Genomic DNA, 18,738 nt, shown 5'->3' on the forward strand with positions numbered 1-18,738 from the left:
TGCATAGTATTCCATGGTATACCAGTAAATGTAGCACAGCTTTATAAAGGAACTAGTGGCCTGGTGCATGAATTTTGTGCACATTGAGAGGAAATCAATTAGAAGAAATATCTTAATATTGCTATTTGCCCTTTATAATAGAAGTGTCAACAAAATTCACAATCAACAATGACAGATGGAAACGCCCATGTGCAATTGGCGCCAGTGAGAGGTTTATAAGTATCATGCATGTGCGAGTCAACTTAGTCTTTTTTATATATAGAATAGACTTGCTTAATTAGACCTGCTTTCTGATTTAGCTAAACTTTTTCCAGCCCAGTGAAGCACCCCAACTTCTCTTTCAGGTAATTGTCAGCAACACAGCAGTAAATATCAACACGAAGTAGATTATTATTGTAGATCATGCAGGCAGAACAAAGGGTAACATACTTAACTGCAGCAGTGTTTGACTATATTCTGCGCAGTGAGAAAACCTTAAGTCATTTTCAAGATCCACCATTTCTTACTTCTTTTCAGTTGAGTCAACTTTTTAAGCTTTCTAAATCTCCATTTTCCGGTTAATGAAAAGAAAATAGGATTCCACCAAGTCTCCTATCTCCCTACTCCAGAACTTCTGTGAGGATTAAATTAGATGAGGCGCAGGAAAATGCTTCACAGACATTTGGTTACAGTGTGAAATGTTTCCACCTGGCTATAAAGGGAGTCATGTTCCTGGGCTGAAAAAACTGCAAGGAGGCTAGTCGTCACGAGAGAGAGGAAGCTGGGCATTGCTACATGATGTCCTTACCTGGCAACCACAGCAACCATTTCTGGACTGCCCATGGGTCTCAGCAGCATTAGCTGTGTTTGGTGGGCTGTCACTCCGGAATGGTGGCAGGGCCGCTGTCCCACTTGGAGGAAACCGAGTGTTGTTTTGTTGGCCAGGTCTGCACTGCCGTTTCTCTGTAAATGGCAAGTGTGCCTCACTGCAGCTCCTGCATTGAATGTCTGCCCCCTGGTGGTCAGTGCTCATCATAGTGACCAGTCGGACATTGGGAAAGACACTTAGCATATTAGCCTTTTATACTAGAGGCTCGGTGCACAAAAATTTGTTCACTGTGGGGGGAAAGGGGGGTCCCTCAGCCCGGCCTGTGCCCTCTCGCAGTCTGGGACCTCTCGGGAGATAACTACCTGCTGGCTTAGGCCTGCTCCCGGGTGGCAGAGGGCAGGCCCAATCCCTAGGTGCAGCCCCTGGTCGGGCTCAGAGCAGGGCTGATTGGGGAGTTGGGGTGCTGCCCCGCCATGCACAGAGCAGGGTAGATTGGGAGATTGCGATGCCACCCTCAGTCACACTCAGGGTAGGGCTGATAGTGGGGTTGGGACACCGTCCCCTGTCACACTCAAGGCAGGGTCGATGGGGAGGTTGCGGCGCCACCCCCTGTCATGCACAGAGCACGGCCAATCAGGGGGTTGGGGCTCTGTACCCTGTCACGCACAGATCAGGGCCAATCAGGGGGATGGGGCGCTGCCCCCGTCACACACAGAGCAGGGCCCATCAGGGGTTTGGGGCACCGCCCTCTATCACCCACAGAGCAGGGCCGATCAGGGGGTTGGGGCGCCGCCACTCTCACACTCAGGGCAGGGCCGATGGGGAGGTTATGGCTCTACCCCATCACACACAGAGCAGCGCCCGTGGGGGGAGGGGGTTGGAGAGCTCCCCCCTATCAGGCACAGAGCACGGCTGCTCAGGGGGTTGGGGCCCCGCCCCCTGTCACACACAGAGCCGCAGGGCGATCAGGGGGTTTGGGTGCTGCCCCCTGTCACGCTGATCCCAGTGCCGGGAGGCATATTACCCTTTTACTATATAGGGTAGAGGCCTGGTGCATGGGTGGGGCTGGCTGGTTTGCCCTGAAGGGTGTCCTGGATGAGGGTGGGGGTCCCCACTGGTGTGCCTGGCCAGTCTGGGTGAGGGGCTGAGGGTTGTTTTCAGTCTGAAGTTCCCAACCGCTCCTTTTTTTCTTTTTTTTTTTTTATTCTGGGCCAGCTTTACCTTGAGGCTTGGCTCCAGCTCTTAGGCCTCCATGGCTGAAAGTAGGTTTCTGGCCTTTGCTTACAATGTTGCGAATCTGCTGGCTGAAGTACGGTGGTATTTGTTACAATGTTTCTTAAACTGCCCGCTCAGAGGCCTGCACTCGCAGGCGGCGAACGTTGGTTTCCTCCAACGATCCTCCGTCACTGAGGCAAGCAAGCCTCATGTTAGTTTCAAGCTGCCTGGCTGCCGGCCGCCATCTTGGCTGACAGTTAATTTGCATATCTCACTGATTAGCCAATGAAAAGGGTAGCGGTCGTACGCCAATTACCATGTTTCTCTTTTATTAGTGTAGATAATCTAATGTTGTATCATATATATATATATATATATATATATATATATATATTAGAGACATGGTGCACAAAATTTATGTACAGGGGGGTCCCTCAGCCCAGCCTGCACCTTCTCCAATCTGGCACCCCTTGGGGGATGTCCAACTGCTGGTTTAGGCCCAGGCCCATAAGATCGGGCCTAAACCAGCAGTCAGACATTCTTCTCACAATCCAGGTCTGTAGGCTCCTAACCGCACCCCTGCTTGCCTGATTGATGACTAACTGTTCCCCTGCTGGTCCAATTGCCCCCAACTGCCCTCCCCTTCTAGACCGATTGCCCCCAACTGCCCTCCCCTTCTAGCCCAATCGCCCCTAACTGCTCTCCCCTGCTAGCCCAATGGCCCCCAACTGCCCTCCCCTGCTGGCCCAATGGCTCCCAACTGCCTTTCCCTGCCGGCCTCGTCACCCCCAACGGCCCTCCCCTGCCGGCCATCTAGTGGTGGCCATCTTGTGATGACATGGGGGTGGCCATCTTGTGATGGTGTGAGGGAGTCGCACAAGGGCGCAAGGGCCACCTAGGCTTTTATTGGTATAGATGGTATTATAAACCAAATCTGGGCACTAGGTGTTCTCCTTGCTAATGGGGTCTTATTGCTTGTAGGATATTTCAGCTGACAGAGCTAGAAATACGTGTGTATATACAAACCTGTGTATATACACATAGTTACACATATTCCTATACGTAACCATTTGTATCTATAGTAATCTAAATGCAAGTTTATAATGTTTCTACTATAATTCATTGTCACATAGATGATTCTAGCTTTAGCCCTCATTCATCTGTAACCTCTTATACAAAGGTGAGAAACCTGGTCCTCACTATTATTTATGCATTTAATTAATTTTTCAATTGTGGAGTACATGTATGTGTATAGTGGCTTCAAACTGTTAACCTATATTCTCATGGGAAACCACTTTATAAACTAGAATGCAGTGCTTATATGCAGTTCCTTTGCCTTTGTCTTACAGATTCCATTCATTCCAAATTTACTTAGATCAACACCTTTCTCTTCCAATCCCTTAGTGAAATTATTTTATACATTTATAATACATTTAGATTGTTTTGTCACAGTTCGCATTCCTTCCTGAGATATTTCAATTTCCTAAATGTTTTTTAAATTGCATACATTAATATTTCAGCTGCCTTAATAGATCACAGACATTGCAGCTTAAAATTGAAGTACTGGTTTTTGTAAAGCCTGGCAATCATTCTTACAAGTAATGAGGAGGAAAGACATGCCTGTACAGGAGTTCCCCTACAGCCCATACTCATTGATCTTTCTAGCTCCCTTTTTCCCAGGCTGAAGGACCTTCCTACCCACCCCCAAGGCATTGGTATTCAAGAAAACCTATAGACTTCCTAGGTGTTTCACAATTTCTGCTTCTTTTTTCCTTCCTTCCTTCCTTCCTTCCTTCCTTCCTTCCTTCCTTCCTTCCTTCCTTCCTTCCTTCCTTCCTCCCTTCCTTTCTCTCTCTCTCTCTCTCTCTCTCTCTCTCTCTCTCTCTCTCTCTCCTCTCTCTCTCTTCTTTCTTGCTTTCTTTCTTTCTTGCTTTCTTTCTTTCTTGCTTTCTTTCTTCCTTTCTTTCTTTCTTTTTTTTTTATTTTCCCACTTGCTGTTTATCAAACCTGTTCTACTCAGCAGTTTCTATAGTATTTCAGGGTTTATATTTGGTGAGGGAGCTAACAATTATTGCTAGTTTGCCATTCTGACAATATGATTTGTTTATATTATCAACAGTCAGCAAAGAATAACAGAGAAGTATCCCATTCAACACTGTAACACACATTGCTATATCTAGAAATAAATTTTAATAGGTCTGTAACTTATTTATTGACAACTATAAAATTTTAGTTAGTGGCATAAAAAGAGGCCTAAAAAAGATATCACAAGGTATCAAAAGATAAATGATATCTTATGGTAAAATAATTCAATATTTAAATATTTCAGTTATTCATTAAACTATTCTAAAATTCATTTGGGAGAATGAATATATGAGAAAACCAAAAGAATAAAAATAATATTAAGGATGAAAATGTGACTATTAAAATGTAACATTAAGACTTATCTGACTCAAGCATACAAACCTTACATCTCTTTAACATATCTTTACTCTCTGTTCAAAGAAGTTCTTTTAACCATTCATTTAGGGTAGGTCTACTGGAGACAAATTCTTTCATTTTTCTTTTTTTAGAAAAAGCCTGGGAAGAAGGGGTCTTGGGCCCTTGGGGCCTAATTTGGATGGCCATCTAGGCTCTCTGTCTGGCCTTTGCTATTGGGGTGGGCAGTCAGACTGTAATTTTTCTATGGTGCTTGGCTGTTGTAGAACAATTATTATCTAAATGTTTTCTTTCTGCTAGACTTTCCTTTTTTGGTCCTTTGGCTAAGACAGAGCAGTCTGCGCCTGTTGAAATTCCACATTGCCAGATTCTCATGTCCATTTTGGAATATGTGATACAAAAGAAAATTTAGAAAACGCACCACCTATGGTTCCTTAAGTCCTGAAATCTCTAATTAGTCTGCTTGCTCTCCACTTTTTAGAATCTTTTATCCTATATAATAAAATCCTAATAGGCAAATAGACTGAACAGCGGAACGATCAGTTGCTATGATGCACACTGACCACCAGGGGGAAGACGCTTAATGCACTGGTGGTCAGTGCAAGCACCACTCAACCAGAAGCTGGGCTTATGGCTGGTGAGCCCAGCAGCAGTGGCAGGAGCCTCTCCTGCCTCCATGGCAGCACTAAGGACCCCTTGGGGGATGTCCGACTGCTGGCTTAGGCCCGCTCCCCAGGGGAAGTGGGCCTAAGCCAGCAGGCAGATATACCTTGTGGGGTCCTGGACTGTGAGAGGGTGCAGGCCAAGCTAAGAGAACTCCCCCACCAGTGCACGAAAGTCATGCACTGGGTCACTAATATTTATATAAACTAAATATAATGTACAGGAGTTTAAGAAGAATATGGAAATTAAGTCCACTTAGATCTTCCCAGAGCAAAATATAGTGACTTAATAAGTATGATATTGATGGAGGAATATAGATCAAACTGAAATGGGAATTCTAGAAACAGATTCACAATATGAAAAAGAGAAAAACTGTTGGAGGAAAGAGTTTTTGAACAATTGGTTTTAGGAAAATAGACTAATAATTTGAAGAAAAGTTATATATTCACCTCAGATATATGAAACTGAAATTCAAATGGCTATCTAGTATTTTATTAATATAGATCTACAACTTGAAGTGGCTCTAACATTTTAGTATTTTTTATCACTACTCTTTACATGACCCAAAAGGGAAAGAAGAGAATAAAGTATGAGACAAACGCACTGCCAAAACAGACAAGTAACATCCTATATAATAAATGCCCAGCAACCATAACAGCAGAACAACCAGAACGACCACTCGACCAGCCACTATGAGGTGCACCGACCACTGCTCAGTCCCTTTACCTGTCTGCAGGCTCTGATCACTGATGGTGAATGGGAACCCGGGGTGGGAGGCAGGAGATGTGGCAGCACCAGGCCACGGCCCCCGCCCTGCTGGTCACCCCCCACACAGAGCATGACTTGCAGTGGGGGTGGGGCCAGCAAGTGGGTGGGAACAGCCGACTTCTTGGTCCCTGGGTGGATGCCAGCGGAGGGCAGGACAGGCAAGTGGGCGGAACGGGCTGACCTTTTGGTCCCTCCCCCTGGCCTGCAGGCTCTGATCACCACAGATGGTGAATGGGGAACCGAGGTGGGTGGCAGCAAATGCAGGTGGCACCAGGCCAAGGCCCCCATCCCACCAGTCACCCCACACACAGAGGGAGAACAGTAGTGGGGATGGGGCTCGTGAGTGGGCAGAACGCCAACCTCTTGGTGCCTCCCCCAGCCATCAGGCTCCCATCACTGGATGGTGAATGGGGAACTGGGTGCGTGGCAGGGGGCTGGGGCTAGCTGCCGGCAGCTGGCAGCCAGGGAAGATGGCCCTGATAACAGGCTAGACCTAGGGATCATATGCATGCACAATTTTGTGCACTGGGCCTCTAGTATAACATAAAAGGGTTAATATGCATAATAGATGGGAATTCAATTAAAATTGTATGAAAAGTTAAATTATAAGAAGAGAATATTTTTTCAATTTTTACATTTTAAACATTTTGTATTAATGTGTATTTTTAATTACAGTTAGTGTGGTTAATCACTTCTCATATGTGTACTGCCTTGGGTTCTTGAATTTAACATCCACCATGATACAAGAATGGGCAGTGGCAAAGATGTGACTTTGAATTGAGAGACCTTTCTTTCTCAATTTAAAAAGAATTAAAATCAGAATATTAAGTAAATAAAGCACTGATGTATGTGGAACAAACATTTGGGAATTTATATGTAACTACTTTTTAAAAACTTGCTCTGTTTTGTATTTCTGTAGTAATTTTATAGTTATTTACTTTTATGATTCCCTCCTATTAGAGTAATACCATCACAGGGTAGACAGCCTTTTTTTCACCTTTTTGTTCCTGGTATGTATTTGGATCTGTATGAGCATCAAATGTTTGCTAAATAAATGAATGACTGGATGGATAAGTCAATAAATAAGTAAGTCTGCATTGCACATTTGGATGAATGCTTTTGATAATTATGGGGCTAAGATTTTATATGTTATATATCAAAGTGGAGCAATAGCAAGTATATTAGAATGATATTCTACAATAACACATCAGTAGGTTAATCCATGGTTGGTTTTTAAAAGAATTGACCCTTGTTTTCTTTTCCTAACACATAAAATGACAATGAGTGCATTATTCAAATATTTATAATAATAAAAGCATAATATATTAATTAGACCAGATGTCCTTTCAGACAACCTTCCTGGACGAAGCCAGGGCTTCAAGGGAAGCCCGGGTCCTGGGTGCTTGCCAGCCGCTGGAGGGAAGCTCAGGTCCCGGGTGCAGGAGGGAAGCCGGTTCTGGCAGCTGGGGGAAGGAAGGTCTACTCTTGCATGAATTTCATGCATTGGACCTCTAGTCTTTTTATTAAAAAGCCAGTTGTAAGATTTAAGAAATGGTTCTCCTTTTATTGATTCAAGTGATTACACGATCTTCTTTGATGATTTTTGTTGGAAACCTTTTGAGACATGGTTGATGAGTGGCTCTGTTAACCTCAGAAGCAGGTTGAAAGGAAAAATCAGCAAAGTGAATTAAATTTGTAACTTTAGACAGACTTTATGAATATCCTTGCTTGTTATATAGCTACGTGTCAGACAGAACCCTTCTACTCTAAGCTTTAATTTAACTAATGATTCCTTTGATTCCAAATCACTAAGACATCACTGAGAGTCAAAGACTGACCTTGAAAATGGCTTCTCTCCTTTAGCTATCCGACAGATCCAAAGCTCCACTAAGTAGGTGTGGATTTTTCATCTTCAGGCAGAAGTTACAAGAGTCTCTGGTTGTAAAGATTTGTTGTTGTTTTGGAAAGGATGTTGAAAGATCTACCTCAGTTGCTTTGTGAAGTTAATTTTAGATGAAGTGATATGGAGTTCTACTTTCTCTTTGTAACTCAGCAGAGGAAGAGCCACTTGATTGATCTGTGTCTCTCTCAGCAGAACACGGGTCAGCCATATTATTAACAGTAGATCCCTAACACATGAAACTGTGAATGCATAACTCCTTTGGATATCTTTTTCAAACATTTTGCTTTTTTCTTTAGAAAAAAGAAAATTACATATATCTGAGTTGTATGCTATAAATCTGTTGAAATATCTTCCTTGATTTCCTGAATGCCATTACACTAAATATTCTTTATTCTACTGTTTGATTATAACTTTCAAAGCCAGTTTTTCTTGTGAATTCATCATAAGAACATAGTACTGGACCCTGAGATATTAATTACTTGGGACTAACTATAAACAAAATGTAATATATTTATTTATTTATTATTTATTTATCTTTCCTGTATTTATTATCACGCTTTATTAAACATCTAATTCCCAGAGATAGTCTAGGCTCAAAATTAGCAAAGAAAATTGTAGACAATTAAAGCCTTGTCCTTGTGCTCAACTGGTTTATATTTTGTTTTACTGGAGGCTTCATTTTTTTTTTTTTTTGTCATTAGGGTTATGTTATATGTCATGTCATGTTATATGTACTACATTGGGATTATTCAGATATCATAATACTATACTATTAGTAGACCAACTTTAGACATTCAGAGGAGATAATTACCTAAGTCTCTTAGAAATTAATTTTTCTTTACAAATGAAGAACTTGGTATAGAAATAATTATAGTTAATGCTCATATAATAATAATATTATAATAGAATTTTAAGTAGTCAAAATAATAGAATAATAGAATTTTTGAAATCTGACTGAATTTAGAAACTATCACTTTTCATCCATGCTCAATTTACTCCACAATTCCTTTATCATATCCATGAGGGATAAGGGATTTTCCCAACATAGTCCTCCTTTCATCTTTCTTTTCCCTTTCCTTCTCTAAGTTATTTCAGCTCTTTAAAGGAAAGTGCAGTCTCAATAATTAAAAATATGAATAGAAGTTTGAAGGAATATCTAGAGCTATAAATTAAGGATTTCTATAAACTGTTCAGATTCCATAATATATAAAAAATTTTGTATACATGACAGGAAAGGTGGATTGAATTGAGTAGGATATTTTTTTAATATATTTTTTGTTGATTCAGAAAGGAGGGGAAAGGGAGAGAGAGATAGAAGCATCAATGATGAGAGAGAATTATTGATCGGCTACCTCATTCATGCTCCACACTGAGGATCAAGGCCGAAATCCAAGCATGTGCCCCGACCAGAAATCAAACCGTGAACTCCTGGTTCATTGGTTGATGCTCAACCACTGAGCCACGCTGGCCATGTGGACATCTATAATAATAGAAGTGTAATATGCTAATTAGACCAGACATCCTTCCGGATGACCTTCTGGATGAAGCCGGGGCTGTGAGGGAAGCCCGACTCCTGGGTACCTGCCGGTGACCAGAGGGAAGCCTGGGTCCTGGGTACCTGCTGGCAGCCAGAGGGAAGCCCAGGTCCCAGGTGCCGGAGGGAAGCCGGTGCCGACAGCTGGGGGAAGGCAGGCCTACTCTTGCATGAATTTTGTGCATGGGACCTCTAGTTTTTTAATAATGGCATCTCTGAAAATACCAAAACAAAGTTATTTTGACTTCTTCTAGGATTGCTTTTAGGAAACACTGTAGTAGATTAATACTAGTATGTCTGTTTTGATGATGTGCCCTATTTTTCCGTGTATAAGACACCCCATGTGTAAGACGCCCCCCCACTTTTCCAAATTTTCTCAAATTAAGAGATCAATATTTTAAACATTTTGCTGGTTTTCCTCTTAAGGCCTTCTTATTTTTGGGCATCTTAAGGAGTTATTCTTCCTGTTTTCTCCACTGTCTGATCATACATTCAGTGGGAAGAGGTCCAAATTGTCTCTCTGCAGCTCTATTTCCATGCTCTTTTACATAGCTGGTTATATTCAGTTTGAATTTTGCAGAGTTAAGACAATCGCTTACCTGTACTTATCTTTTTATTTTTTGACATCTTTATGGGCTCAGAACTCTCCAGTCCCTGTTGCATCTGTGCACTCTCCACCTCCACCTCCAATTACAACAAGCATGTCAAATTCAAAGGCTAACACGAGCCAAATAAAAGAGGCATGTGGCCTGTGGGCTGTGAGTTTGACATGCTTGAATTACAGCATCAGCTGACATCAGAAACAATAAGGCTCATGATTGAAGAAGCCTGTTTGATAAGATGTGGGAAGTTACGCACCCATGCAGCTCCCTCCTTGGCTGACTTCCATATATAAGAATGTCCCTTGATTTTCAGTCTAATGAGTTTAGAAAAAAATAATGTCTTGTACAAGGAAAAATACAGTAATATATAGTGGGGCCTTGACTTACAAGTGTCCCGACTAACGAGTTTTTTGAGATAAGAGCTGTCTCTCGGCAGATTTTTTGCTTTGAGTTGCAAGCTAAAATTCAGGTTACGAGCCAGCTTCAGATACCCCACCGCTAGTTGGTGCAGCGAACGTCACAGTGAACGCCACATCAGCCCAGCATCACGTGTCTCACTCGTTCACTTTTTGATTTGACATATGAGTAATTTGAGTTACGAGCTCCGTCACGGAATGAATTAAACTCGTAAGTCAAGGCCCCACTCTATATCACTAGAAGCCTGGTGCACAAATTCTTGCACAGGTGGGGTCTCTTGGCCTGGCCAGCGATCAGATCCAATCAGGGGGGACGAGAGGTTGGCTGGCCAGAGGAGGTTGGCTGTGGGAGCACACTGACCACCAGGGGGCAGCTTCTGCATTGAGCATCTGCCCTCTGGTGGTCAGTGCACATCATAGCAACCAGTTGACTGGTCGTTTGTTCATTAGGTCACTTAGCCTTTTATATATATTGATGGATAATCAGAGTTTCAATGTTTTTAAATCGAGTTTTCACTGATGAAATGATTGGAAGTTATTTTCTATTCTTTTCCTCTTGTGTTTAATTATTTCTCTAATGTAAACTATTTTACTTTCAGACAGAGAAAGGACTATCAAAAGTATGGCAAGAAAGTAAGCAGACTTCTGGTGATCAGTGGAAAAAGGCTGTCATCCTGCTAGGAAAATTAAGAAATTTTGAAGTTATGTTCCAAGGTATCAGAACAAGGGATCTAGGAGGAGGAGCTGCAATTGATGACATTGAATTTAAAAACTGCACGACTGGTAAGTTTCTGGAAAGCATTTCCATTTGGAAACACACTTATAATCTAGACTTTTTGTCTTTGTTTCATATGTATAAAGCAGTGGTTCCCAAACTTATTTGGCCTACCGCCCCCTTTCCAGAAAAAATATTACTCAGCGCCCCCTGGAAATTATTTTTTTTGTAATTTTAATAGCAATTAAACAGAAAGATATATGTATTAATGTTTCTACCTTTTTCGTAAAATATAGTAAAGAAAGGTGTAAATTAGAAACATTGAAGTTTGAAATTATGGAACTATTTATTGAACTCAGAATAGAAAGGTAATACAAAAAAAGTTGAAACAAATGCACCTGTGGCCATCACCGCCACCCTGGATCGCTGCAGCGCCCACCAGGGGGCGGTAGCGCCCACTTTGGGAATCACTGGTATAGTGTTCTGCTGCTATATATTCAGTACATAAATAAAAATAAATTTATAATTTGATTTCATAATTATTGAACCTACACTTGCATGTTAAGAGTAGTATTTTCTTTACTTGTCAATTGCTCAAGTAATGTCTTCCTTCCATACATCCCCTTTCTAACATGCAGAGGTGTTCTCCTTTGAATTACTTATTTTCAACATAATTTAAAGTGTAGGCCTAATATTTATATACATTTATCTACTTTAAATAATTTGAGATGAATCTTCTTGATTAGAAAGCTAGTAGTTGGTGAATATATGAGAAATAAGTTCAACTAAGTATAATTCAAACAGAACTTGAGTTGAAGTCTCTGCTTAGGGGATTTAAGAAGCCACTCTAGCCAGTGAACAGCAACTTGTAAAACTTTGCTATTTATCATGCTTCTAAATGTGAAGTCTAACTATATATAAATTTTTCTTACAAAAATACCTAGAAAATGTAAAAAATAATTATAAATACATTTGTATATTTTCATAATTGGCATAGTTCTTTCTGAGGAACTATTCCATCTGCTTTCCAAAGTAGTGCTGTGTGATGTATACTGCTAACGAGAGATATGCCTTCTGTGATTTTCTACATGAAGTCACTTAGAGGTAAGCCCCAGGGACTGAGAGCTAAACTTGAATGCTATTAGTTATATTGTTGCTCTCATATTAAAATATGACTTCACTGAAGCAGTTAAAAACATGACTTTAGTTTTTGGTGAAGTAGCATCTGCTCTTTTCATGACCAGGGCTGCTTCAAAGGATTCTGCTTAGAAGTCAGTTCTGCAGTTTGATTTCCCCCATTATGTTTCTTGGAACATGTTACAGAAAGTCAGAATCCATGCCCAGATGATCTGGAGCTCAGAGCTCCAGGTATCTGTGTCACACAGGAGACAGGGTCTGGCTTAGGGGAGAGGCTGCTGGACAACGGAGAGGTGGGTCCTGAACTATAATCATGCAAAGGTATCGTAGAGGTCACGATGTGCTGCTTCAGCTCCTTCCTGCTGACTTCCCTAGAAATTTGGTAAATTTCTATTATAGTTGTTAATCACTCAACCTACCTATGCTTCTAGCAACATAAACATGTTTTTCCAAAGCATTTTTGAATATTTTAGAAAAAAAGAAGCTTTATTAAGCAATAAAGATTCCGTTCTTCTCAAGGGAAGCAGAATGATTCCTAAATGGTTTGATTCAGGACAAAAGAAAGCGGGAAATTATTCCAGCTTTGCCGGGTTTCATTTAGAAGTTTACACTGTTTCCTCCCCTATTTATCTTGAAGTCCTGTGAAAATTTACGTAATTATAGTTAATTTTGTTCAGTTCAATCCAATGCTTAGTTTACTAATTCTTTAATATATTTAGTGATAAACTATTATAGTTCTTTCTATGTCATAAATGATAAAGATAAATTGTGGTCACTGGTAGGTGAAGTAATCAATTGTATATTAAATATATTTTAGGAAAAATTAATTGTTTTAATAGACCAGCTTGATATAAATAATGAAGATTTTCAAATTATATATGAATCAAGATAGAAAGCAAAAGAAAAGCATTATGAAAAAGTTTGAAAAACTAAGCATGGAACTGAAAAGCAATGATCCATTAGTTTGTTTGTTTTTAATAATTAATCATCACACATATGATTATTTCTTTTTAAAATTTAATATTATTTTTTCATCACCATTTATCCTCTCTATGTCCACTCCATATACCAATAAACTGTCAGTGCTGTGAAGTATGGCTAAGGAGAAACAGTTTAGAATATGTTACCCTAAGTTATGTTTTACTATTGCAATTTAGAAGAGAATGATAGTTGACAAAACACCCCAAAATCAGAGAAGCACTACAGAATGGTGATTAAGAACAAGGAGTCTTGAGTCAAACTCTCTGTGTGTGGAATCTGGCTCTTCCACTGTCTATTTTGGGTGTGTTATTTTGTGTATGGTTTTTTTTTTCACTTTGCCATAGTTTTGTTATCAATAAAATGGGGATGGTAGTAATGATACTTCCATCATAGATTGCTGTGAATATGAAATCTGATAATATAAATGGATCACTTAGAATAGTCTTGGAACATAGTAAAATTTATATACTTTACTGAGGCCCAGTGCATGAACTTGTGCACAGGTGAGGTCTGGACGGCCTGCCCCTATTGGGGCCAATCGAGCGGGGCTGGCAGGGGGGAGGCAATGCAGGAGGTTGGCTGGCTGGACCCAACCCCAATCAGGGTGGGGGGGCCCGACCAGGGATGGAGCCAGCCGGGGGGAGGGGCCACAGGCAGTTGGTGGTCTGGCTCCACTCCTGATCAGGGTGGGGGAGCTGACCAGGGGTGGGGCCAGCTTGGGGGAGGGGCCAGGGGCAGTTGGCCAGCTGGCCCTGGCCCCTGGTCATACTCCCGGTTGACTCCTGGTTGAGGGGACAATTTATATATTAGCCATTTATTGCATAGGATTGCTGTAATAATCATCATTATTATTTACTTTGCCATGTGTTTAAATAGTGCTCTATTCCCTGTATTAGCAAATCAACTCAAATCATATGCACATAATTTGTCATGAAAATCTCTCATGTAATTATTGCTGTTTCCCATTTGAAATGAAAGTTAAAATGACAGTGTTCATTTCTCTGTCACATCCTGCCAATCACAAAAGACTACATATTACATGATAACATTTATATGGAATGTACAGACTAGCAGATGTGTAGAGATAGAAAGTAAATTAGTGGTTACTTAGGGCTAAAAAAATATGGATTTAGGGAATGACTATTATCGAGTATGGGTTTCTTTATGGAGTAAGAAAAATGTTCTATTTTTTATGGTGATGATACACAACTTCATAAATATACTAAAACCATTACATTTTAAATTTCATATGGATTAGGTTAGTGGAATGTAAATTGTAAATTATCCTATCTAATAAAAGAGAAACATGGTAATTAGCGTATGTCCGCTACCCTTCCCATTGGCTAATCAGGGCAATATGCAAATTAACTGCCAGCCAAGATGGCGGCCGGCAGCCAGGCAGCTTGAAACTAACATGAGGCTTGCTTGCTTCAGTGACGGATGACTGCAACGTTCCCTGCCTGCCTTGCCGGCCGCTGAGCTTGCAGTTTGAAACATTGTAACAAATATAGAAACTAAACAAAACCCCAGAAACCTGCTTTCAATGAGCCGGGATCTCAGAGCTGGAGTTGATACAGTGTTTCGATTATAGAACCAAAACAAACCAGATACCTGCTTTCAGTACCAGAGGCCTCAGAGCTGGAGCCAGAGCTAAAGCAAACAGACCAGATACCTGCTTTCAGCAGCAGAGGCCTCAGAGCTGGAGCCAGACCTAAAGCTGGCCCAGAATAAAAAAAAAAGAAAAAAGGAGCAGTTGGGAGCTTCAGTCACCAACCAGCCTGAAAACAGCCCTCAACCCCTCACCCAGACTGGCCAGGCACCCCAGTGGGGACCCCCAACCTGAAGGGTATGTGACCAGCTGCAAACAGCCATCATCCCCTCACCCAGGCTGGCCAGGCACCCCAGTGGAGACCCCCAACCTGAAGGGTATGTGACCAGCTGCAAACAGCCATCATCCCCTCACCCAGGCTGGCCAGGCACCCCAGTGGGGACCCCGACCCTGATCCAGGACAACCTTCAGGGCAAACCAGCTGTCCTCCACCCATGCACCAGGCCTCTATCCTATCCTATACAGTAAAAGGGTAATATGCCTCCCAACACCAGGATCAGCGGAGCCACGAGTCCTCCCGGCACCGGGATCAGCGTGACAGGGGGCAGCGCCCAAACCCCCTGATCGCCCTGCGGCTCTGCGTGTGACAGGGGACGGGGCCAAAACCTCCCTATCCACCCTGCTCTGTTCATGACAGGGGAAGGCGCCCCAACCCCCTGATCAGCCCTGGTCTGTGCCTGATAGGGGGGAGCTCCCCAACCCCTTGATCGCCCTGCTCTGTGTGTGACAGGGTGCAGCGCCCCAACCCCCCCCCCCCCCACGGGCCCTGCTCTGTGTGTGACGGGTAGAGCCATAACCTCCCCATTGGCCCTGCCCTGAGTGTGACAGTGGCGGTGTCCCAACCCCCTGATCGGCCCTGCTCTGTGGGTGATAGAGGGCGGTGCCCCAAACCCCTGATCCGCCCTACTCTGTGAGTGACAGGGGGGTGCTCCCCAACCGCCTGATTGACCCTGCTCTGTGCGTGACAGGGTACGGAGCCCCAACCCCCTGATGGGCCCTGCTCTGTGCGTGACAGGGGGTGGCGCCGCAACCTCCCCATTGACCCTGCCTTGAGTGTGACAGGGGGCGGTGCCCCAACCCCCTAATGGGCCCTACCCTGAGCATGACTGAGGGTGACATCGCAACCTCCCGATCCGCCCTGCTCTGTGCATGACAGGGGGTGGCGCCCCAACTCCCCAATCGGCCCTGCTCTGAGCTGGACCAGGGGCTGCACCTAGGGATTAGGCCTGCCCTCTGCCACCTGGGAGCAGGCCTAAGCCAGCAGGTCGTTATCTCCCGAGGGGTCCCAGACTGCGAGAGGGCACAGGCCGGGCTGAGGGACCCCCCCCTGCCCCCCCCCTCCGAGTGCACAAATTTTGTGCACCGGGCCTCTAGTAAATCAATAAAGCTGTTAAAAATAAATAAAGAAATGGGGGAGAATTCTGGAGAGATGGTAGTTGTGGTGTCAGAATAGCTTTTGGATTTTTAAAAGTCCTTATATCAAAACAGTCAGAGTATCAAGTAAGCAAAGTCAATAAGCATTGAAACCTCCAAAACCTACAAGTTAATGGAGACAAACTGGCAATAGCCTCAAGTCCTGTGTGGTATTTATGTCTACAAAAGAGGAGACAGGAGAATCACAATAGAGCTGAGAGGCAGAGATTCACTAGAAAATCAGTCAGACAGTTTGAAAATGGCAGCTGAAATTGGGAGGGATTTTACCCACTTTCAGAATGAGTGGGCCCAAGTGGTCTATGGGAGTTGGTGGGGCTGGAGCAGTCCAGCTACTGTGCACTCGCAAAATGAATCCACCAAGATTCCTCTCCAATACAGCATCCCATATTCAAATCCAATACAAAAAAATTAAAAACCAAATCAAGGACCACTGGGAGTGGATTCAAAATTGAGTAGACCAGGGACAGATGAAGGAAAGAGAAGACCACATCAAAGTGGTGGAGGAGAAATGAGCCAGGAAACCTCAAATGCAAACCATCATATTTGTATAGATTTATTTAAGTTCTATAGACTTTGATGCTCATCACCTAACATTGCTCATGCCATTTTAGAGCCCCAGTTTCCTTGTTTCCAGAATGACAGGATCATAATAGATGATCTCTGAGATTTTCCTAGAATTGACAACTCTAGAATCCAGCATATTTTTCATACTGAAAATATATCATTTTACACAATGAGAATTCAACGTATTTTTTAGTTTTTAAATAAATTTATTGGGGTGGCATCCTATATAATAAAACCCTAATATGCAAATCAACCAAATGCAGAAAGACAAGTGGAATAACTGGTCTCTATGATGCACACTGACCACCAGGGGGCAGACACTCAACGCAGGAGCTGCCCCCAGTTGAGCGTCTGCCCCCTGAGAGGAAGGCGACCTATGGTGGTGATTGGGGGATGGAGCCAGCCAGCAGGCAGCGCCAAGCCACCAGCCAAGGCCAGTGCCAGCAGGGACCCCCTCACCTTCACCCCACAGATGGCCCTGATCACCGGCCAGGCCTAGGGCCCCTACCCTATATATTGGGAACAGTCTCTTAGATTTAAAAATTAAAACCCGGCAAGACTACTCTAATACTGAAAACACTAGATGACTTGCATGGACTCTGGCTTGCACATTTTGTGGTCAGTCCTGATTCTAACACTTATAACTGTGTGACAAAGCCAATTACTTAACTTCTCTCTGCTTCAGTTTTTCCACCCATAAGCTGGGAGAATAGTACTACTGCCTCAGAAGGATCATGTTACATACTACTTTTTAGAATCAGGGCAAAAAAATGTAGTTGCTCATACAACTGCAAAATGCCTTTCACCTGTATGAAAAGTATGGTCACTGGTGCATGCAGCATCCCAGATTGCAAGAGGGATGTCCAACTGCCATTTAGGCCCGACATCTCCCCAGGGGTCCAGGATTGTGACAGGGCGTAGGCCAGGCTGAGGGACCCCACCCCACCCCCTGTGCATGAATTTTGTGCACCATGCCTCTAGTTCAGGGGTGGGCAAACTTTTTGACTCGAGGGCCACAATGGGTTCTTAAACTGGACCAGAGGGCCAGAACAAAAGCATGGATGGAGTGTTTGTGTGAACTAATATAAATTCAAAGTAAACATCATTACATAAAAGGGTACGGTCTTTTTTTTCAATAGTTTTATTCATTTCAAACGGGCTGGATCCGGCCCGCGGGCTGTAGTTTGCACATGGCTGCTCTAGTTGGTTAATAAAGTTATATGGGTTTCAAGTGTACAATTCTATGATACATGATCTGTATATTCATGGTGTGTTTACCACCCAAAGTCAAATTTTATTGTCACTCTTAATTTGGCCCCCATTAACCTTTACAACCCTCCCTCCCCTCCGATAACCATCATATTGTTGTCTGTGACTATGAATTTTTGCTTGTTTACTTTCCTTGTTTGCTCATTTGTTGCTTTCAATTTTAAATTCCATATATGAATGAAAGTGTATACATGCTTCTTGACTTTTTCTGCCTGACTTATTCCATGAGAGAAAAGCTTAAAATTGATTAAGAATAAAAGTGGATGAAAGAAAAGGATATATATATAAGATATATATTTGGTAGTTATCTACTTTACCTGCAAATAAAAAAGCTGTTTGAGCTTCATATTTATTTTTTACTTTCCATTAAAAAACTTACAACTGGATTTAAAATATAATATTTAGTACATGGCTAAAATAAGATAGCTATATTCTTTTTATTTCTTTGCATTCTGGTGCTATCTTCAATTTACTATCAAATTTACTGTACTTTCTTCAAAAAGAAAAATGAAACCAAAGAATAGACATATTCTTTTGTCTGCCCACAGAAACATTAAAAAGCATATCTCCTTTTTGGACAAGTTAACAAGGAACCAAGTAACTTATTTATAAAAAAAATAAGTAAAATATTATGAAATTGGTATATTTTTTAAAATTCAAACTGATTTTAAAATAGCTTGC

General features: G+C 42.3%; 1 protein-coding gene across 1 annotated transcript in view; it reads left to right on the forward strand.

Moving 5' to 3' along the window:
• Positions 1–18,738, forward strand: part of MALRD1 (MAM and LDL receptor class A domain containing 1) — a gene marked incomplete at both ends in the record, with an annotated part of 616,248 nt that overhangs the window by 369,139 nt on the left and 228,371 nt on the right. Inside the window, one exon of the mRNA XM_081103892.1 lies at positions 10,948–11,131. Coding sequence (XP_080960018.1) covers positions 10,948–11,131 — 184 coding nt within the window. The remainder of the gene's footprint in view (positions 1–10,947; positions 11,132–18,738) is intronic.

Source organism: Myotis nattereri (genome assembly GCF_964212035.1).
Source record: "Myotis nattereri genome assembly, chromosome: 1".
In the NCBI taxonomy this organism is placed as follows: Eukaryota; Metazoa; Chordata; class Mammalia; order Chiroptera; family Vespertilionidae; genus Myotis; species Myotis nattereri.